We start from the raw sequence: 23,611 nt of genomic DNA, 5'->3' as shown, positions 1-23,611 counted from the left end.
CGGCGGTAACATAAAAATGCCCGTTAAATTGAGCTTGGCCAAAAGAAAAAAGCAGATAAAATCGACAGAGGTGTACATGTGCATATGCAATCGGCCTAGAATCGCGAAAGGGTTGAGTGTAGAGAGGCAGACAATCGATTGAGGGCCTACAATGTGTTTGGGTTTGGGTCTGGGCATTAAAAGCCATAGTTGATGCTTCAATCGCGCATTTTTATGGCCCCGCCAAGCATTCAATAAAAAATTGCACAAATTTATTATACCATTTATAGTATTCGCCATATATTTCTGGCTCGCTTTTTTGCCAAATTGCAAGATTTTTTTCGCCCGCCCGCCAAACGCAAAGCGAATATCCCGCGGGCTTCGCAAATAAAGAAATTACAATTATTAATTTGATATATAAATCTGATATAGGTACTGCCCATAAGTAATCGTCGAGTTTCGCACTTTTTCATATGCAGATGAGCGAAATGTTTTTCACTATTTCCGCCACGAGTTTGACGGGCGAATAAGTGCTGATCTTTGCCGAATTTCGGGTTTTTTATACATTTTACCATGACATCGGATTAAGTAGCAGGGCATTTTTATATTGGATTTTACTATTAATTCGTTTTTACATTTATTCGGCCAACCCGAAATTTATAGATATTTTTTTTGAAAATTCCATCTGACATGTATTTTAAATGTGGAAACTCGGTAAAAATTTCAATTGCATTTGTCTCATTTTAAAGCCAACGAAAATCAATCTTGTAAATAAGTTTTTGTATTTTTAATAGAGGCAAAGGGCTTTGGTTGTTACTAATTTAAAGTTTTTTTTTGATGTATATTTTATTTGCACTTTCTAATTTTTTCGAATTTTTCAAGAGCTTTCTTAAACGTCAAATGTCGGAAAAAATTATAGAAATCATATGCCTAAGCAAGTGGCGCCTTAATCAAGTTGCTCAAATGTCAGCGGGCATTAAGGCAGTTCGGAGGGAGCTCCTTACCCCCTCCCTTTCCACCCCCTGTCATGCCATCACTTTTGTTATCCTGGCAATTGACAACTTAACGATGCCTCGGCTGTCGACTGCTCCTTGAATGGCATGCTCAAAACATTATCACGCACAGCGGGACAAGTCGTTGGCTGCCAGGATATTGGACGGGGAATGGTGTAAAAAAAGCATAAAAATGCAAAGGACAAAAGACAAAGGACACTGAATATGTGTGTTTAATAAAAAAAATATGAACTTCAATTACGCAGGATGAACGTGAGTTTGAGTTTAAGTGTGAGTGTGAGTTTGAGTTTGAGTCTGAGGCTGCGGCGCCGCAGCGAGTGCATAAAACGCTGAACAAATAACAGCAGCCAGGATAAGAGGATAAGAGGGCCATGTGTGTTTGCATAACATAATTCTTTCTGGCCAAGTTGTAAACCCAAAACGAGGACGTGTCGTGTCGTTGGAGGCGGAGGCGGAACAGGGAATGAGCAGGGTGCTTTCACTTTTTACTTTCTACTTTTTTACTCTTTAACCCACTAAGCTGCGCTGCTTTTGTGTGCCAAATACTGTGGCCAAACAGGAAAGCCTTTGGTTGGGCGTTTTCGGGTACCCATTAAATAATTTTTGTAAAGGAAAAATAAATATTATAGAAAAATAAAATAATCAAAAATATAAATATAATGAAAAATATTATTTTAATAATTTAAAATAATAACTAAATTCCAAACTATTATATTCATAAGCTAAAGGGTACTGAAAATATTCTGGGAGATTCCTTGAATTAAACTAGAAACTAGAAAGTAAATATAAATAATAAATACTACAAGACAGCGAAATAAACCAGATTAAATTAAATTATACCTGAAACTAGAAAAGAAAATTAAATAATAAATAAATACCCAAAAACAGCAAATTAAACTAGATTATTATTACTAATATACAATTATTGAAAATGTATAAAAAACATTACATTATTATAAATGAAATTGAAAAATATATAAAAAAATAACAAATATTAGACAAAAGCGAATTTGACTAGGTAAAGTAAGAGGTATCGAAACAGTACTAAAAAGGTCCTTTGAACCCCTCGCGTTGGGTTATCTGTGGGTTATGAGGGTGTGATGTGAGCAGGAGCATGGGGACGTGCATGTGAATGGCGGCCATAAATCAGCTGACGACAGCCAAGGGCAGCCAGGATCGCGAGGAGGAGGACGTGTCACCCCAGAGGACTGACACAGGCTCGCCTTTAATTGGCTTGCAGCCACCGAAAGGCCTTGTGCAGCCAGCCTACTGCTCCGCCCTGTTTCTCCACCCACCAAAACCACCGAAACCACAGCCCACCGAAACCCACTTGCTCATCAGCATAATCGTCGGTGTAATCGTCGCGCAAAGCAAAAGCGCTCTGCACTCGTATCTCGTATCTGCCACACCTCGTCTCCAAAATAGAAAAGTGCCACCGGCTCAGAGATCATGGATGTGGATGCCAAAAATGGCACTTAACACTTAGCAAATGTCGCTGCCATTTTGGGGCGGCCATTTTCGTCCGCTTCGTTACGTTGGCTTCCGTTTCCGCTTCCACTTCCGTTTCCGCCTCCCTTTCGTTTGGTCTCGTTTCGTTTCGTTCCGTTTCACCTGTGTTTGCTCTACGCAGCTTTTTCCACTCTTAATTGTTTGTTTAATTATGCAATTGAATTAAAATGCGCAAATATTTGCCTTAATTATGATTCGCATTTAACTAGTTCAAAAAAGAAACCAAGAAGAATTTTTAATATTATGGCGAAATGAAATGAATTTAAAAATAATTTGAAATTGGTAGAAGGCTTTATATATTATACAATGTTATAAAAATATATATTATAGCAGAATAATAGCGAAGTTCTTGAAGGTCTGAAATAGTTTCTATTATTTCTGGAAATTAACTAGCTAGTAAATTAATAGATTTAAATATAATTAAAAATTGCTAGAAGACTGCAAGTATTATAAATGTATTTTCTTAATTATTTTGTTTATCACTTAAATAAATTATTTTCTTATTATTTGTGGAATTTCTGTAAGCTGTATACTGATACTGAGCAGCTTTTTATGTCTGCCACTGGCCGTCAAACTTCTTTATTTGTGCAAAATGCTACCGAGTCGAGCTAATCTGCTGACAGTCGTGTCTGTTGCAAGTTGCAGGTTGCACATTGCACATGGCACCAAGCAGGTGTCTGGTTTCGGGTTTCAGTTGGCAGGCTGCTGATTCCTGGATGCTGGCAGCACATTGCAAGTGGCATTTCGGAGACGGAGGATATTTGCCCGGGGAAAGGAGAAAGGAGGAAGCAGAGCAGGTCCTCCGAAACTGTGAAACTTATCTGGCCAGCGGCACTCGGGCCTCAATTTGCTACTCCGGCTGGCGATGGGCAGTTATCGGAGATGCCAGGCAATCGCCGAATATTCCATTGCAGAGAACACAGAGTAAAGAACACAGAGTACAACAGCAACAGCATGTTACATAAACTGCTTACAGAACAACAAACAAGCTACTGGGCATATAATATGGGCGTTTATCATTTAATTAATTGCCCTTCGTAGCCATTTTCATTAAGTAATTTTCGCCTTTCGCTGTTGTTTGCTTTTCCTCGCTTCTCCCTTTTTCCTTTGCTGTTTTTTTGTTTCCCTTCTTTGTTGCACTTCCCTTGAAGGGAAAACGGGAAAAGCTGTGGGAAAATTCTCGAGAGGCGGAGCAACAGCTGTGGACTGTAGCCAGCTTGTATGTGGACTTTTTGGAGCTGCACTGTAAAAAAAATAAATATTTAAGGCCTTTAGGTTTTATTATAATGTGTATTTTAAATATTTAGCCAATAAATATATTAAATATTTTAATATATATTTAAAATATATTCTAATCTGCAAGTTCCTTTTCGGAAGTTTAAGGAAATAATTTATATATTAAGCATTAACAATCAATTAGGTTTTGAATAATTAGCTTATGAATTTTCTTGGAATATTTGACTAATTATATGATAAGAAAAAGGTGTATACATATATGCTAAATTGTACAATTTTTTTCTTGGTTTTTGCAATGTTTTTGAGAAATGGGTATGGCAATAAGGAAGTGATAGCTTTTTCGCAGCGTGTCCATATATGTTATTTCTTTTTTTCTTCTTATTTTTTTGTAAATGTATACATATGTTGGTCCTGTAGGGTCTGCTTACATATATATATATATATGTGTGTGTGTGTATGTGGAAGTTGCGAGTGTGTGAGTGTGTAGAGGGAGCCGGCTTTCGATCGGCTCCAAATTGCCACTCGTTGTAAAGTGGCAATTAACGCCACATGACGCTGTCAACAAATGGCCCTGGCTAGGCATTACACTCCCACGCCCCTCGAAACACACCCCCTTCCCCGCCCCTCTCTCTCCACACCCATACCATCAAACAAACACACTCACACACACACACTGATATGTGGGGCACTTACAACACTTGTTAAGTGCATTTTTCAATGCCCCCCGGGGGTTTTGGGTTTTCCGCTGCAGCGAGAAAGAGAGCTCAAAGGGTTTTTCTTTTTTGTACTAATTTTTAAATTATTACTTGAGACACGAGACAGCAACACGAATGCATTTCCAGGAAAAAGGGTGCAGCAAAAGCTTAGAAGAGGTATAAAATCCGATAACAAAGCCATTTTCCACCCATCCCACGGCCCACCTGTCATTTCGAAGTCATTCGGGGAAAATCGGGGAATGGAAAACGGAAAATGGGGGCTCTTCGTTATTTCGGACATGAGCCTGTCATAGCTGTCATGTCGCCTAGCAGCTCGTTATTGCTATTATTATGTTACTCGAAAACTCGAAAACAATGGATGGTTTAGTTAACTGTGGAGCAGTCGGTTGGAAAAGCCATAAATGTATGTGAAGATGAAATCCATTTCCAAACTTCTTTTAAAAAAAACAAAATAAAAAAAAATTAAATAAACAGGACATTTTTCTATCCTAATATTTCTTGGACATTTGCTGAGGGTGCTTTTAATCCTCTGAATTCACAAATTTTTTCTCCTTTTGTTTAACATTTGGATTATATTTTCTTACGGGCTTCGGCCTGCTACTAATTGTATCTATATATTTCCGAATATTCTACTGTATTTACAAGACTTTTGTATCATTTTGAATTCTCTTTCTATTTTCAAATAAAAATATTACATTTCGAAACGAACCATAGGGAGTCAAGCAATTTCTCCTGGGATTTCCTTTTTTCAAGGGTTAAATTATTTTATAATATACTTGTAGCCCTCAGTTCGCCGACACTTTAAGCTGCCAACTAAATGTTGTTCTTCCATCTCCCGTAATTATAATTGCAGGCTGCACGGAGGGCGCCTCGAAGCGCTTCTTCACCGACTTCCTGCAGGACCTGCCGACGCCCGGAACCGGAGGACCGACCTTCGACACGACCATCGGCACCAACATCACGGGACTCGTGGGCAAGACGGTGAAGCTGACCTGCCGCGTCAAGAATTTGGGCAATCGCACGGTGAGTACGCACTAAAATCTGGGGATGTGGGGATGCGGATGCGGATGCGGATGCAAGTGGAAGCTGTGCATAATAATTTCAAAGTACTTGACCAAAAAGAAAAAACACGTAAAACTTTCGCCGGGCAAACTTGTCAAAAGGCGTTACGCTTGACAGGGCGGCGAGAGAGCTGCAGCTGCAGCATGCCACGCCCCCTGAAGCCCCCCAACGCCCCTTTCAAGGAGGGAGGGGGCGTGGCCGAAGGCAGCTGTCGCCTGTCGTTTTTGGTTTGGATTTTAGCCTCGCCCTCCGAGCGAAAAGTTGTAAGTGAAAAGCGGGGCTTTCATTATGAAAATGCAGCTGGAAAATGGAAAATGCAGTTGCATTTCGCTGCTGTTGCGCTGCTGCTGTTGCAGCTGTTAAACAATTAGCAAATTAAACTTTCAACTTTGAACTTTCAACTCGGGCAGCCGGCGAGCGAAATCAGAAAACAATGCCAAAACAAAGGCGTTGCAAATGTTTCACTCCGTTCATTTGCAGTTTTCAGTTTTCAGTTCTCAGTTTCAGTTTCATTTGCAGTTGCATTTAGTTCATTTTTAGTTTCGGTCCGCACAACGCTGCGTATGAGTGACGTGAATCGTGAATGCTGAATGGTGAGTAGTGAATCGCGGACGACGACGAATCCCCCGCCTTTTAGCAAGTTTCCTCAAGTGTCGCGAGCGGCCATAAAACTTTGCAAATTTTTACGCTTTGCTGGCTTATTAGGTGAGTGGCGAGGAGTCCTGCGAGTTCGAGTCCCCTCCTCCTACAAGCCGCCTAAAAGCCGAAAAAAAAGTTTGCTTCCCGTTTTAATTTCAGTTTGACAAAGTGAATGAATGACGCGCAGATGGAGATGGAAAAGGGGTTGGAATTCACCGGAAAACTCGGTCTTTCGTCAGTTTGCTCAGTTTCGGACGCGTCCACCTAATTACGAGTCTCACGAAACGCAAACAGGCAAACAAGCGTCAATTAAGTACAGTGCCGTCTCGGTATCAATTATTCGCCAGTTAATTGTTGTTCCTTGACGGCCAGAAAACTATCGGATTACCAACTAGAAGATTTCATATCAAAAGTCACACGGCTACCGCTGTCAGAACTTGTTTCCAATTTTTCTGCACTTCTGGTTTCCAGTTGTGATGGCGCAAAACTTTTCCTTTTTCCGTGTTATTTTCACCCAAAAGCCAACTGAAAGGCTTGGAGATTAGTTGCTGTGTGAGCTTTCTAAATTATTTGATTAAAACTTTATTTTTGGCTTAAATTTTTGGGAATTTTTGAGCGGTTTATTTCGAGAGATCTTTAAGGTTACTCATAGAGTAAAAAGCCTGGCGCACTCATCTTAACATATTTATTAATAGTGCAAATGCCATTTGTTTGTGTTTATTAATATCTATCGAAACGTAGAAGAACATTTTAAAGTCGGACCATTTACTTAGAAGTTATGAGCAAATAATAATAATAATTATGCAAGCAGTCAAGTTACTGAGTGCTCTAGGTGCTCGACTACAGCATTTACTTTATTTGTTTTTTGCTTCAGCCTCTCCCATTAACTAAACTTATTTTATCCGCACCGATTACTTCGGTCTAAGATCCAATTAGCTTTCCCATTACTTGGTTCTGTTTACTCTCGAGAACTGAGAACCAACAACTAGTTACTACCTGACTGGCATAAATCCAGAATTCAGTAGAGACTTATTGTTTTGTGTTCCCAAATATTCATACATATGCGCCGTATTACTTACCAAATTCCCAGCGTGATATATGCATTTGCCACATGGTCCATTTTCGATTCATCGAAGCTGATGAGCTGGCTAAATACTGTGTAATTAATCACAGGCCGAGCAGCTGGCCATTTATTACTCCGGTCGCCCGTTCCTCGGATATCAGTTGATTTCCTCCCAGACGCCTAATTACTCAGAAGATGTTGGTCCATGAATTATATCGCAGACTGAATAAGTTCCATTTTCAGGGAGTCGGAGTCCTCGAACTTGCAGTTTGCACATGTCTTTGTCCACGTCCCTTGATGGCAGCCATTTTCCATGCGATTTAACAATTTTCAAGCGGCTTTTTTATGCAAAACAATAAATGTCCAAATTACTGCTGAAAAACCAAAAAAAAGTATATTTTTGTCAAAAATTTAAATCCATTTTTTCACCCTAAAATTTTAGTTTTTTTTGCCGAAATAGGGGAAATAATAGCGCAAAAATGGAGTTTCATACCTTTTTGAACTCGTAGTTTAATTGTGAATCGATTTGCGTTCAAATCTAGACATTTTAATTTTTTGTAATTTTTTGCAAAAAATTACATCATGACCCCTTATAAAAATTTCGAAAATTAGTGAAAATTTTTATTTTCCCAAAAGTGATGGGAATCGTTAGCTTTTGTCGATAGCTGCTCGAAAAGGTTATTCTTTAAGCTGTGCGCCTTGGAATAAAGAAATTATGGCTGAAAAACGGTTAAACAAGAGCATTTTTGACAAAATTTTAATCCTTGTTATTTTATTATAAAATCTCTAATAAATAGGAAATTTAAATGCCATATTTTCAAAAGTAATTACGAGGACATTATATAAATTTCCGCTGAAAAGTATTTTCCCCACTTGAAACTAAGTCTCTGGCACTGAATATTCTCCACATTTTGAAGCCAATTCGCAGAAGATTCCGAATGCGGGCAATCAGGCGACATTAAAATTTCCCTTTGCCATTCATTAGCAAACGCGATTTGGTGGCAACCGAAGCCGAGTGTTTATTAACAAAGCCTCCACTTAACTTTGCGTGGGTGGTTTTTGATGGGTGGTGGGGTGGCCTGGTGGGTGGCAATGCTGACTGAAGGAACATGTCATTTGCGGTCTTGGAAAGGCGACGACCGCAAGTCAAGGCTCCTTCGACACCGCAGAATGCCAATGGCTGCAGATTGGGGTGGTAATTCTGGGGGTGCGGAGGTGGTGCTTCAAATTCTCATTGCATGTACTTCATTAGTGTGTAATTGTGAGGGTGTGTGTGGAGTGTACACACACACACACAATGTGCATGTGTGGAGTGCGCATCGATTTGCATCAATTGAATTGCCAATGCCCTGAGCAATGACCGCAGCCACAGAAGGAACAACGACAACGACAACGACAACGTGACCATGATGACTGAGGAGTCCAAGTCCAGTAGTCCAAGTACAGTGGTGAAAAACCACAGGCACTCCAAAAACATATATATCGATTTAGTCTTTGGATGCTTTTTCAAGTGACTTTAAGTGATTGTTTTCTCAGGAGAAGTACTTAGCTTACTTAAGCACTTGTGCTTGTTGTATGTTATTTAATGTCCAATCAATAACTAAATAACAAGCACAGCAGGTACTGTAAGTAATGGATAGGAAATAAATTTAGTATAATTTAGACTCTACATATTATCGACATACATACTATCTACATGTTATCTACATATTTTTCTTAATTTATTTAAGTTCAATCACTAGCTAGTTTTTTGAAACTCGCTGTTAAGGCTTTTTGGTGGTTTAACCACTGTAAAGGGGGGGTTTTTTCGGTTGAGGGCGGTTGAGGGTTGTGCGACCCCCGTCGATTTCTGGGCAACTGCAATTGAAATTGTTGCGGTTGATTTTACAAGTAAATTGTCACTGCCAGTTGTAACCGAACCTGCCTGCCCGCCTGCCCCACCGAAGCCCCCGGAATCCGGTCCTTTGGCCCCGAGAAACAATTGAAAATGCAATTTAGCGTGTGAGGTTTCGCTGCGTCCCAACTCCCCTTTCCCTTTGCCTTTTCCGTTCCGTTTCCGCCGTTCCCGTTCCGCCGGGGGTCCTTGCATCCTTCTTTTTTGCACTCCCCATCCAATCTTTGCCCTTTTGTTTTGCGATTGCACACCGCAGTGGGTCCATCACCCCCGTCCACACCCCTCTTTCATCTCAGGTGGACGCCACTGTGATTTCGATGCGAATTCGTTTCGCTTTCATACGTGGGCTTAAAAAAAAGAAAGTATTTATCTGCACGGGAGGTACAGGAAAAAATAGTTTATTTAGTTGCTCATTTGAAAAATTAATATTTAATTTAAATAATATTATTGTTTCTGTTTTTTCATATATTTTTTTTTCATTTTATTTTAATTTTTTTTGTTTTCAAAAGCCTAATGTAATATTTCATCAAATTTCACCAAAGTATTAAACTTAATATCATTTAAACTACCTTTGTTATTTAAAAAAAATACTAAATATATTTGCTTAAATTAAGAGTACATTTTCTTCCGGTGAAAGTTGTATTCGTTTTTTGGCGAAAGTCAAAGCCTTTTGCTCCACGCACAGAAATAAAAATTGCGTTTCCACTTTTTTGGTTCTTCTTTTTTCGCCGCCTCTACGTGTGAGTGCCACGCCCACTCGCTTTTTGCCTGCCTTTGCTGTCTGTTTGTTTGTTTGCTTGCTGAGCGGCACAGGACTAAAAGCAACTTCACGAGCAAAAGAATCCAGAATCGAGAGGAGGAATAAAAAGAACTTTCGTTTCGGCTTTTGCCCGAAAAGAGAGAGGAGAAAAAGTTTAAGAATGTCAACCGAATGAACCCAATTCCCATTCCGTTTCCATTTCCCCCCAAAAAAATCTGAGAACCTCCTCCTCCTCTTTGTGCCAAAAAGGGAATTCGTAGTGCATTCATTAAATTAGTTTTAATACTTCAGTCGGCTAAAAGTCGGGGGACTCATTAAAAAATCACTTTTTCCCAGGGTGGCGCAAGTTTCTTTCTTTTTCGGGGGCGTGGATCCTTGAACATCCTTTAAACACATCGATTGCCACGCCCCCAAGGCCACGCCCATGCGAAGATGTCGGTGGAGCGCCGCCCCCTCAATCGAAAAATCAAAATATATTTCTATATATTTATTTAGCTGAAAGAAAATCACATTCTCGTGTGTTGTCATCGCTTTTTTGAGGATTGAGGGCTTGAGGGGCGGCAGGAGGTAGATGAAGTGGGCGTGGCACCCTGCTGCCAAGACTAAAAGCAAATCAATCAAAGAAATGTTTAATATTTTTCGCTATGCGCTTCACGGGGCGCGCTGACATAAAATCCATCCAAGGGAAAGCGAAACCGAAACAGAAAGTCGAAAAGCTGAGCGACTGTCATGGCAGCCGGAAAACGGAAAAATGGGAAAGCGCAGGCGGCAACAACAATTGTCTGCCTTTGTGTCAGCTGTCAATTTTCCAGCATTTACTTAGCTGGCAGGGGCAACGCGGTGAAAATGTCGCGGAAAATGTGTCTCTGATACAAAGGAAAACCAGCTAATGATCTCAAGTGTGCTTACCCTATCCCATCGCGAATTCCTGAGCCTTTCTGAGTTTTACACGTGGGAAAATCGAAATTAATTGAGTAATTTAAGTTAATTATTTATTTTTTTATATATATTTATATTTGAAATATTTGTATCATAGGTATTTCAATAAATATAGAAATATAAAATATACCATTAATACACAAAAAATAGATTATAAATATACCATTAATAAACCAAAAATAGATTATAAATATACCATAAATATACCAGAATAGAACAAATACATTACTCCATTTACGATTAATGAATATGCAAATACCCCATCGAATTCTCCCTTTTCCTGATGTATTTTTCCTGCCAGCAAACAGCAGTAAACAATAAACCCAATAATACATAATAAATTGCTCGGGCTGCTCGGCAATTAGAGTGAGTGTGAGAGGGTTGTCGGGTGTTTGCCAGGGTTGCCAGGTGACATATGTATGCAGATATCCAGGCCCATCCACTTCCACATCCACTGCCATCGTTTATCTTCGTCAATGGTTTTTGATTTACGTGCCCGGTGATTGCTTCACCTTATATCTATCCTTGCCCCCGAGGGTCCTTGCAACCCCTATACCATCGTGTATATCGTGTTATTTACCCTCCCAACACCCCGCTAATGTGGCAGGTCAGAGGTTGAGGTGCTGGATGGCCATCCCGGCATTTAAATACAATTTCCCTGGCCCGCAGCTTAAATAAAAAAATAAAATAAGCGAAATTGCGTTACGTGCCTTGATCCAAGGGCAAAAAAGGGAAAAGGGGCAGCAGTCGCTGCTTATTATTATTATTATTATTTCATCTCTCTCTTGTTGTTGTTGTTGCTGTTGCCCCGGCAATTTCATTCAATTTCGCTTACGAATTTTCGACGCCACCGGCAATTGAAGCCGGAAAACACAAGGCAGTCGGCAGTCGAAGGGGGAAGGGCGAACAACAAGGGATAACAACCACCTGCCGGAAAGGACCTTCAACCCCCTGAAACACCGTTTAGCTCGTTAGGATCGGACACTTGCGGTTTATGAAAAGCTGTTGCCGCCGCATCCTGGAAGCGAAACGTGTCCTGCGAGTGTCATTAGCACAAGGAGCAGAGGGCAAATCAAACAATCTTGGTTAACCATAAATTCATCGCGCAGGCCATTGATGGCCTTCTTATGCTAATTCCCCGTTGAAATTCGCCGAAATCTTCATATTTCATATTTATCTCCTTCGGCAGAGACAATTTGTGTGACCGATGGGTCGTATGAGTAATATTTTGCGTGTCTATATGAAAAATTCATGTTACTTGCAGTCGCAATCGCTCAGCTACCATCTATACGTACATATATAAATTTCCATCTCCTCAACGTTTTTCCAACAGAATGATAAATTATTCAAAATGCAAAACGTTGCGTATGAGTGATTTAAAGCAAATACAAATACGTAATACGTATACGCACAGGCGGCACATTCTCAAAAATATATTCGCATCGAAAAATGCGTAGCCATATGGGGTATGTATGATATGTATGAGGTGTATCTTGTATCTTGTATCTGGGGGCAGGTAAGAGAGTGCCACGCCCCCTTTGAGGGCTATTTCGATATCTTTGCATATTTATTGGCTTTCAGCTTTCAGCACAACATGTGCAGCCCTGTCTTGCTTACCTTTTATTAGCATACTTGGCTTCGAATCAAACAAGGAAAATGGAGCGAGGGTCAACGGAATAACCGATGAGAGGAGGGGGAAAATCGAAAGGGAAAGGGAAGGAAAAGTGCCCCAAATGACTACTTTCTAGATTTTCTAGATGGTCTGTGCAAATAGATAATGGTGTGCTATGTGGTGTATTCTCACATTTACTGCAAGTCAATAAACCAAATTGTATTTGATTTCGGATTGTAACGAATGGAAGTTATCAAAGGTGTTAACAGATATTTATTCAGATTTCCCTCTGCTTTTCGAGTTTTAAATGACTTCTCATAAATAATATCCCAAAAATAAATCATACTATACTTTAATACTAGGATATTTTCAATCAGCAGTTGATTACTTGGCAATATTTTGAAATTTAGAAATCAACAGATCCTAACTTCCATTCTAAAGTATTTCCATGGTGTAGCTCCACCTAGCGGACATTTACCGAAGCTATCGAGTTAAGGTGCCCAATCAATCATGCTTAAACACATCTTTCGGACCAATCGACTGCCAGCCATCTTGCCAATCAGGCTCAAGGAAAATCTCCGGTCGGCGAGACTTTCCCGGCATTTTCCCTACGTGCTCCGCTTTCCCAGTCGCTTTTCCGACAGCCGTCGTGCATCTTATTTATGGCTTTTATTTATATTAAACAGAAATGGGCAGAGAAAAAAATAAGTAACCAAAGCATAAGCCCCCAAACAAACAATGGCCCAAACCGAACTCGAAGCTCCGGAAAACTCTCTTTTCTGCTGCGATTCAACGATTTTGAACGCCTTCCGGGGAAAGTGACTAGTTTTTCACCCTTTTCTAATTTACTTACACTTGAGGAGCTTTCAAACGTGAACTTGGCACCAAAAAACTTCTGCTTCATTAGTGGGGATGAAAACAAGAGGAAGGAAGTCCCAAATAAGAAACACAATGATTTGAACAAACAAAAGTGAGCATAACGAAGAGTGGTTTTGCATATCCAATACAGAACTTAGCTTCATTCCAGCTTTATTCCGGAAATATACTAATTTATATTTATAATTTATAATTTATTTTAGCCCCATGGTTCCTCTCATATTTTTATATTTCCCCTTAAAAGTCAAAAAAAAATAAGGCAAATTAAAATGCAAACTTTCGCCCAGCTGGGCAGCTGCCCATACGACTGATTTGTGAGAATCTGGCTACTTAATTGTTTAATTCCAGTTCAAAAGGCGAAAGTCAAACGAAACGAAGTGGAATTTCCACAGCAACTGCACACGACAACTGGCGAGTTGTTTCGGCCCAAAAAGCGGAAAGGGGAAAGGATCGCAATTATATTGCCAGCGACTGTCAGTCCGAATGGCATAAATCATAAATTACACGACGAGCTTGTCAGCGGCATTCGTCTCCCGTCCCTTTGACTTCACCCCTCTTAAGTTGGCCCGGTCAAAGGCAATGTTGTCGTAAAACATTTACACGGCGAACAAAAAAAAAAACAACTAAAAAAAGGCAATGCGATGTGTATAAACACAAAACTGCGGCCGCATTGCGCTGGAAACTGGGAACTAAAAACCGAAACAACCGCAAGGATTGTTCCACAGGAAAATGGGTGGAAAAAATGGGAGAGGGAAAATGGGGAAAGGGAGGAAAATCAGGAGGCGGCGGCAGCAAATGAAAACTGTCATAAAAGTTGAGCACAGCGTTGGGAGTATTTGTTGCAAAGACCGCCTTTCGAAAAGGACGAAGGCGAGTCCTTGCAGGTGATTTCCGTTTGTCGCCAGCGGCAACTTGGCTGTCAGTTCAGACATCCTTTTTTTCTGTGCAAACTTTGTCAATGTCGCTCCGTAGTGCGCTTCGCTTTCGGCTTGACTCCCAGGATCGCTGGCTAATCTTCGGGGGGAGGGGAATGCAGGGGACTCGCTGGACGAGGTCCTGGGAGGAGGTCCTTCAAGGAGGCGGAGCGCTAAGCGTTAAGCGAAACACGTACGCCGACCCACTCATCGCTAAGCAAGGTCGCCTCGCTTCGTTGTCATTCCGCAGGAGTCTCAGCCGCCATCCAACTCACCTTGCTGCCAAATCCACACCATCCGCCTATCCAGCTATACTTGGAGAAAAAATGGTATAATAGGGATTATGCCGCTTCAAATTAAATTAGAACAAATTGGTAAAAAAGAGCAGACGGGGATCAGGCTTATTTGTCTCATTTAATTTGCTGCATTTAATCATTTTACAATTATTTAGCTGAGTAAAGGGATTTTCAATCACATTATCGGTATCAAAATACCTTAGCTAAAATAAATATTTATTTTTTCAAAAACATTTTGGGTTGATATAAATAATAATTAAATAATTGAATTAGATATAAATCTTATTTATATAATACGAAATTATAATAACATATTTTAAATAGATATAGGTAAATAAAAATTATATATCTTTAAGATAGATATAAATTTAACATTAAATTAATCAAATATTTCAAAAGGAGACTGATTTATGCACTACAAATTTTAGCAGCAAAAGACCGAACTATAAGTGCTCCGAATAATTTATTTTCGAGTGCTCTCTGAGCTCTCCGGGTGCATAAATCTTCTCAATTTCCCTTCCGCCAGATTAATTTGGAATTAGATAAGTTTTTGCCTCGTGTACTCGTCGGCCGACTGGCTGTACTTACACTTGATAGGCTTCACGTGGAACGTGTTCGTGTTGGTGTCCATGTTCGCCTCCTTGCACCGATGTCCTGCCGTCCTGATGTCCCCATGTCCTGCTGTCCTCGACAATTGCCGCGGAGAAGTTTTCCCCAGTTTTCCCCGTATTTCCGAGCAACATTCCACCGTGAGCCGCCATTTCGAGCAGTTCGACTCAGCGGCGGCAACAAAAGAAAAGCGCTGAAAAACATTAGAGCGAAAGTTTGCTCTTAACGAAGCGTTCAAGTGGAATAAGTGGAACAAATGCGACCTTGCGGGGGGCGTGGCCAGTGGGTGTGGGAGGGGGAGGGAAAGGGGCTAAAGGAGGGGGTAGAGGCAGCGACTCGATATAATCAGCATCGTCGTCAGCGGCCGAACAAAAGGTGCGCCCCGAGAAGGAGCCCTCAGCGAGAAACTCAGGCAGATGACAAACTGCACTCGGAAAAATACTGAGTAAATCAGTATAAAATGGAAAAAATCAAAAACAAATTTCCCATTTAAGATTTTAATTTTCAATATAAAAACATATAAATTTGTATTAAATTTTATACTTACAGAAGCATAAATTATTATATTCCTGACCTAAAATTACATTATTTTAAGCAAATAGATTTCTTGTAATTTATTACTTTATTCACTTATATTCTTTTATTAATATATTTTTTATTTATTTTTTTATTTTGTTGTTAATGCCAAATACACTTATTTTCTCTCTGTGCCCCACTGTGCAGCGATGTCAGCAACAATAAGATTGTCAACTGAAAAGGGACAGGGGCACGTTCAGTTCAGCCCACGCTGTGCCGATCCACCCGGGGCGATACCTATTGATGTTTTCAGAGAAGTTGATTGTAAAATAATTGAACAACAGGCTGAGCAAAGTGCCGGCGGCACATGAGCACCGAGTACCGCCGACAATTGCTTTCGAGGGGGGGAATTTCAATGAACAAAGAGGGGGACCTGTTCAGGTATTTACAGATGCCATGTAGGGAAAATGGTCAACAGTTCTGGGCTGTGTTTATTTTAGTTGTCAATCGAATTCGAATTAACTGCGACATGGATTTTGCCATACAAAAACTACAAATGCGCCATAAAGCTGCACATTTTATGGGTAGATGTAATTTTAGTTGATTAATTTTCTCTGTGTAGGAATGCCTTATTTCTCAATTTAATTAGGGACTAATTTTCTTTTCTCACATATGATTTTGAGACTTGTTTGATTTTGGGACCAAAATTCAGGGACAGCAGTTCCCAGAAAAGAAAAGGGACAGCCCCCAGAGATGGGAGACCTTATCCCCACCCACCTTCCACCACCCACCAAGTGACCCCAGGTCCCTCAAGGCCATTGTTTGACAAGGCCAATCTCTCGTTCTCTATCGCTTTAAAGGCGGAGGAGATGGGCAAAGGCAAACTAATGAGTGAACGTGTTCGAGCAAATTGGCCCTAACGGCATTTATCCCGACCCATAAACCCATGGCCTAATCAAACCGTCGCTTTCCCCGCTCTCCCTGCTTTCCCTGCCCTTTTCCCTGGAAAGTCCCTTGGCAAGACGACATTTATTGACCAAATTAAAAGATGCATAACAAAAGCTTTGTCATGCTGCTGGTGAAGCTGTCTTAAAACTTGGTCGAGCATAAATCATAAAAAGCAATCCCCCCTCCCAACCAAACACCACCTACCACCCACCGCCCACAGAAAGACATTTACTAACTAAAAGCGACGTCGTCAACTAACAAACAGTAATGAAAACTTTTAACAGAGAGCCGACAACAGGAAAAAAGGAGAGAAAAGAACACTGGATGATGTTGGATGTTGGATGCTGGAAATGCTGATGGGGATGGGGATTTCGGATGGTTATGGGGGATTTCGGGATTTCGAAAAGGCAGGGACACCAGCAAGAAATTCAAAATAAATTAAAAGCAATAATGTCATTGAGGCACTGGGTTTGATTGGCATCCTCCTCTATCCTCCATCTTCTATAGGGGTTTCTTCTTCCCTCCCCTAAAAACTGCCCTTACAAAAGTTTTAATCTTAAATCAACCAAACGACGACAAATGTTCACAAGCAATTTCTTGTGCTTAGCAAATATGTACCCAATAAATTCCATTAAAACTAACAATTGGTTTACTTTTTAGCTTAAATGGGCGTTGGGAGGGTGGTGGGTGATGGGCGGTGGGCTAAGCGGTGGGCGTGCCGAACTTTCGACTTGACTCGGTAGTTTTGTTGCTGCGGTGACAAGAGACAGCCACCGCAGCAGCTGGAATTCCAAACTGGTATAAGACACTGGGAAAAAATAAATATAACTGGAATTTAGAAATCAAAAATTATTTTATTTTCAGATCCATTTATAGATAGATTTTCTAAGAAATGGCTCCCTAAAATATTTTTAAAATGCAGTAGCATTAAAACAGGGGTCACACGCTGTCCGCTTTCTAGCAAATATATTTTTCTACTAGCTTCCATCTCGAATTTCTGCCAGTGCACGAAGTAAATGAAGAATGTGGAGAAAAAGTGGGTTATGTCTGCAAAAAGTGAGCAACAGAGGCGGCGGCGAAAATCCTTCGGAGGGGCAGGCGTAGCCATGCGTAGGTGTCGTTGTAAGTGCCGGAAGTGGCTTTTTGCACGCTTTTCTCCTCCTGCCATCGTTATTTTTTTGCGGGGATCTGGATGCGCGACATGCATAAAACAAAGCGATGCGAGGCGGAGTGAAAATAAATAAACATGCAGCCGGGAAAACCCGGACATCCCACCAAGTGCTGATTCCAGGGGGAGGGAGAGGAGCCTTGTGGCTGGGGTGGCTGCAAATTGGTTTGCTTTTTTCCTCCCTGCGCCCTGTAGTTGTACCAAATTTCCCAACATCAGTTGCGGCGCCCCGCCGAAAAGCCAGAAAAATAAAACAAAAAACAGCGGCAGCAGCAAAAAAAACCGAGGAAACCGAGGTTTCAATTGCCAAAGTCAAATAAACTTGAGCTGAGCGCGCTGAGCCAGTTTACTGAGTTACTGATAAGGGTTTATCACCAAGTTGATGAAGGCTTTTTACTCCATTAGTTGAAAATAGCAATAATTTGGGAAATATTCTCCGAATTTTATGACTTAACCAAAATATGTTGTGCATTTTGTTAAGATTTAAATGGAAATATAAAGGTTTTAACAGAAAAGTATTTTTTTATTCATATTTTTATATATATTAAAGATATTTTCATATATTTTTCATACATCTTCAATTGATTGACAATTGAATATGAGTGGAGAAAATTTGTAGTTTTGTTTGCCAACTCTTGCGAACTCCTGGAAAGTTTTCTAGCTTTGAGACCAAGTTGGTACCGAGTTCGTGCTGATTCCCACTGCGTTTTCCGAAACTGAAATGAATGAAGAGTGCGACCGGGAAAACAGCGATAAGAAAATGCCAATAACAGCGGCGAATAAAGAAATGAAAATCGCATTACAAGGGAAACTCGGGAAACTCAGGCGGGATGAGAGGAGCACAGCTCTTTCACTTTTTTTAAAGCTTTTTTTTCGCCTTTTTCTCCTTGCACTGGATTTGTCCGCTGCGTTTTCCGTCCGGAGCGCCGATAAAGTCGCCGTAACCAGCTTTTTGTTGTGGTGCAAAAAGATTTCTGGTCTGGCTTCTCTTTTCGCCTTTCTCCTTTCGCCTCGAATACCCTTTCAAGACGCCCGACTTTCGCAGTGGTTGCCAAGGTTTCACAGCGGTAAAGAAAAGTCTTTGAAATCTTAGACAAATCTAACTAAAATTAAAAAGGGTATTTTCCACATTTTAAAATATATTTAGTAGAATTTTAATTATTTTATTTTTATTTTTAGCTAGATTCTTTGTTACTTTTGTACTAAATATTAAATTCATATATAATTATTATATTTTATCATATTAAATATTTATTATATTTATCATATCATATATTTATCATATCTTATCATATTTAGTATTTATTATTATGAAATGTCCTTGGAGGGTATTTAATGTTTCGACTACCGAATATCACCTTATACCCTCTTGTTTTCTGGTGGCACACATATCACGGACAACAGGGACATTAGGAGGTTTCGGCATCCCGCCCTTCAGATGATTGGCTGGCTGGGAAAGGGGGTTTTCGAGGGGGCTTTTCGGGGGGAATTCTTTAGTCGAATCGGGACTGCGGCATGTGCTTCATGCGTCCCCAAAGCCGCGCTGACAAGTTTTTTCCACGACGCCTTGCTCGCTGCTTGTTTTTCTTTGCTCCGGCGACACTTTGTTATCCCCCCTTCCCCCCGTGGTTTTTTTTTCTCTGCAAAATCCAGGGTGTTCTTTTTAGGTTCCGTGGGAAGCTTAAAGTTTGCGCTGCGTGAAACTTTTTAGTTGGTTTATATTGCACCGCTGGAAGCTGGGAGGCGATGGAAACGAGCGCAAATTATGAGATGTCCTTGCTTTTGAATATGTAAGGCAAGGAGGAGCTCTACCTTTTCACTCCCACCCTGCGAATTTCCCACCGTTTTTCCCGCCTTTTTCCCCGAGTTGTTTGCTTAGTTTATTGTTGCCATTGTTGCTGCACGTGAGAGGTTGCTGATTGGGGAGTCCGACTGCAGTCGAAATGAAGTGCCAATCAGTGCCCACCCACCTGGGGTTCAGGTCCACCTTCGACCTTCCGCCACCTGCACATACAAAATATACAAAACACACAAAGCAGACAAAACATACACAACAGACACAGCACAAACAGCCAACTCACAAGTCATTCCGGCCATTTTTCTCGGGGAAACGGGAAAGCGGGAAAGCGGGGGAAAAACTGTCTTAAGACTTCCCGGGGACTCGTGATTAACGTGATTCTCGCTGGCTCACAGGGGAATTTATTTGATGATTGCCATTTACAAAGCATATTTTTGCTGTAATTATCATTCCTCCTTACGCAATTCCAAGCTTTCCAGACGAAAAGAATTTATTACTCCGCATTTAAATACATTACTATTCGTTATTATTTCTTATTTATTTAGGTTTTTTGAAATGTCAAAAAATGTATAACTCTGAATGTAAATAAATTTCTATTCTTTATTATTTTTTATTTATTTATTTAGTTGCTGGATTATGTTGCTAGATTTATTTTAATTTATTCCTTATCATTCAGTTAATACTTAAAACGTTGAGAAAAATAAATTTGTGTTATTTTAATTTTTTTATTTATTTATTTTAATTTATGTGATGTTGGGTTCTACATTTAAATATTTTTGTTATCTATACTTTTTATTTATTACTGATTATTCTGTAAATGCAACGTTTTTATTTAACTTAATCTTAATTCTTTTGACTAAAACCTTCAAACCCACATCAACAACTCACTTTCAAAAGTAATGCAATTAATATATAATTCATTTTCACGTGTTTGCCTGCCATTTAATTTGATTTCAAATTTAAAGGCAAATATTTTGCTGGCAAGTTGCAGTCCCCCGATGCTCTACCCACCACCCACCCTCACCCTCATCCATATCCCTCCTCCTCCGATGGCACAGAAACCTGACTAATGACACTTCCGTGATGCTGGCCAGAAATTCGCGCTAAATAAATTGAGCCCGGCGAAACGAAAGCCGGCGAAACGCAGGCAAGATAGTGCAAATAATAATCACATTAAATTAGAAAATTCTGCACTCATAATTTTGCTCATTTTGCTGCTTTTTGCTGCTGTTGCTGTTGGATTTTCCTGCTTCCTGTTCGCCTCGTTCGCCTGCCAGGGGCCACGCCCCCTTTTTTGGCACACAAAAGGGGGCGGAGAGAGGCGGAGGAATGGATGCCAAAAAAGCCAGAGGCATATTTGAAATGGCTGTAAACCGGCAACTGTTTTTATGCCGTGCTGCTAGCCAGGGTCGTCGAATTGGGTTGGGATTTTCCGAGGGGGGTCACTTCATTTGGGGCCTCGGAAAACAGCAGAAACGCGAAATTGTGGCAGCTGCTGCAGTCGAAGTGAATCTGAATCGGAATCGGAATCTGAATTGGTTTCAGAGAGTATATATTGTAGCACACAATAATGGCTTCAGATCAACCATCCCCTTACGATTTTTGAAGCACTGAGCGGCGGAAATCATTTTTGGAGCACCATAAATTGCTTCGCTTTTTGGATGAAGGGATGAAGGGAGCTCGGAAAGGGGGTTAAGGGATGAGCACTTGAAGGATGAGCAAATCTGACTGAAATCAAAATGCAATCAAATTTATGCACAACAATATTTGGCGAGCTCAAGGATTGCCAAAAGTAAAGTATGTGAGTGAGTTTGAGTTTTTCGCCAATTACAATGGAAAGATGGAGAACTTTGTGAGAGATTCCCTCTACATTTTCCACTTTTACTCATAAATATTTTGTGTTTTTCTTCTCGTTTTGGCTACAATAAAAATATGTAGCTTTTGATTATCAGCTCAAACGATTGCCTTGGTATTCCAAAGGCAATCTAGAGGATTTGATGAATATTTATTGATTTTTAATTTGTAGTTTCTGCCTTTAAGGTATTCAAGTTCGCTTAAAGGGCATTTTATGCCTTTGGTTATTATTTAATTTATATTGCCGGGCATTTATTTTGGCCCTATTAAATGGGCCAAGGCAGTCGCATTCGCAAAATCGCAATCGCAGTCCCCCGACTTACATTCTCACACATTTCCTTTGCCAAATGATTTGGCCTGCCGCCAATGCAACAAAAATGCACAATTTGCAATTGTACGGAAAACAGAGGGAATATCTCTTTATATAAGAGTGGGTTGGATGGGTGGAAAAGCGGGTGGGAAGGCGGAAAAGCGGGAAAACAGGGGGAACAAAATGCACAATCCTCTTTTTGGCGTTTGGCATCCGCCGCATAAAATCAAAATTAATTTGCTAATAATGTTGTCGTAATTATCTAATTGCCTTCACATGCAATTGGAATGCCCAGAATGCAGCGTGCAAATTGTACAACAAATTCATTAACAGACCCAAAAAGCCGCACAAAATAATTACAGACTGTGTTGCGTAATGACTAAACCAAACAAAAATACTTAAATGGCCGTAGAAAAATATAGGAAACACAGAAAAAAGTTCCTGAAATGATGGCCCAAACATGCCAAATTTAGGGTTATTCATATCGTTGCAAGTGCATTATAATTAAATACAGGCTATGCAATGCGAATTGCGGTTCCCCTGAAGCTAATTACGTAATTAGTACAACGAAAATATGGTAAAAACAAGGAAAATGTATCTAAAATCAGCGCATAACCATTAAAGATCTGGCATTTCAGTCTTAAATCAATATTCAATATTCTGCCATCCGTCTGATTTTCAATTCCCAGAGCAAAACAAACTCAAACACGCTGCCATCGTTAGTGGTAATGCATAAAACCAGCAGCTCGGAACAAATAATCATAGGGACTAATATATGTCCACCCATTGGGTGAGTGAGTGTGGGTGTGTGGGTGATTTAGAGTGGAACTCTCGAGTAAACTGAATTTTGAAACAAAAGTACAATTAAATGCTGCACATCGAAAGAGGCTGCAAAGCCAGGGAGAGTCCCTTAAAATAATTACAACTGGCAGGGCGTAGAGAACGAATTCACTTCGTTGTGGGTTTGTGCAGAGAGAGAAAAGTTGTATTTCTTGCATTCTATATTTCAAATTAAATTAATATTAATTTTAAATATTTTAAATGGATTTAGGTTCTTTGAGACGCCGGGAGTTTGTAAATGCGGGTCTAAGTCAACAATCCGAAATACTAATTACCAATTCTATAGTTCAATTGTCATTTAAGGAAACTTAAATAATATTTTTAAAATTAAAATTTTAAATATTTAAAATACCTAAGTTCTTATCACAGTGCATGTTTTCGAGTGTGTCTAAGCAGGAAATATGAAAATGTGCAGAGGGAAAAGGGAAAAGGCAGACTGACAGGGGGACATCTGCTCCCTATCTCCCATCCCGATTCCCGATCATCCAAAATTTTCGATTCCAATTCGCATTTAAACATGCAGAAGCCAGGCTGAAGTGGTGAGAGCGAGGCGTGTGTCCATGGGTGGCCGTGCATGTTGGTCAGCCCCGTCGGTTCGTCGGTACGTCGGTAGTATGTAAATGCGGGCAGTGGGACAAAGTCAACACAATCCGAAATACCAAATCCCAAATCCTCAATGGCGGCCCCGCATCCACACGCACACACATTTTTCGGCAGCCCGGCGATTGTTTCGCGCCATTGCCGCAGACCACAGGCGATGTCAACGTTCCGAAACCCAAAATCCCAGAATCCTTTTTCCCGCACCCAAAATGCGATGCGTTTGTTGATTTGTCGCCCCGCCCCCCCTTCTGCCCCGCCCCTGGCAGCGAGTTAAGCGGCGCGTAATTATGGCCAACAGTTAAGAGCCGTCGAGGGGGTTGGGTATTCGCCATAAAACTCAAAGAGCATGCAGGAGCGAGGAGGCGTTGGCCGGGACTTATTGGGGAGTCCCACCAAAGGCAGTGGGCCACGACGGTTCGACAAGCTAAACAGCAATCAAACACTAAGCAAAAGTTATTAA

General features: G+C 40.5%; 1 protein-coding gene across 1 annotated transcript in view; it reads left to right on the top strand.

Moving 5' to 3' along the window:
* dpr8 (defective proboscis extension response 8) overlaps positions 1 to 23,611 on the top strand; it is a 132,102-nt gene that overhangs the window by 91,770 nt on the left and 16,721 nt on the right. The window contains exon 5 of the mRNA XM_017139798.3: positions 5,307 to 5,476. Coding sequence (XP_016995287.1) covers positions 5,307 to 5,476 — 170 coding nt within the window. The remainder of the gene's footprint in view (positions 1 to 5,306; positions 5,477 to 23,611) is intronic.

The sequence above is a fragment of the Drosophila takahashii genome, chromosome X (genome assembly GCF_030179915.1).
Source record: "Drosophila takahashii strain IR98-3 E-12201 chromosome X, DtakHiC1v2, whole genome shotgun sequence".
Taxonomy (NCBI): domain Eukaryota; kingdom Metazoa; phylum Arthropoda; class Insecta; order Diptera; family Drosophilidae; genus Drosophila; species Drosophila takahashii.
This window is presented reverse-complemented; position numbering and strand designations above follow the sequence as displayed.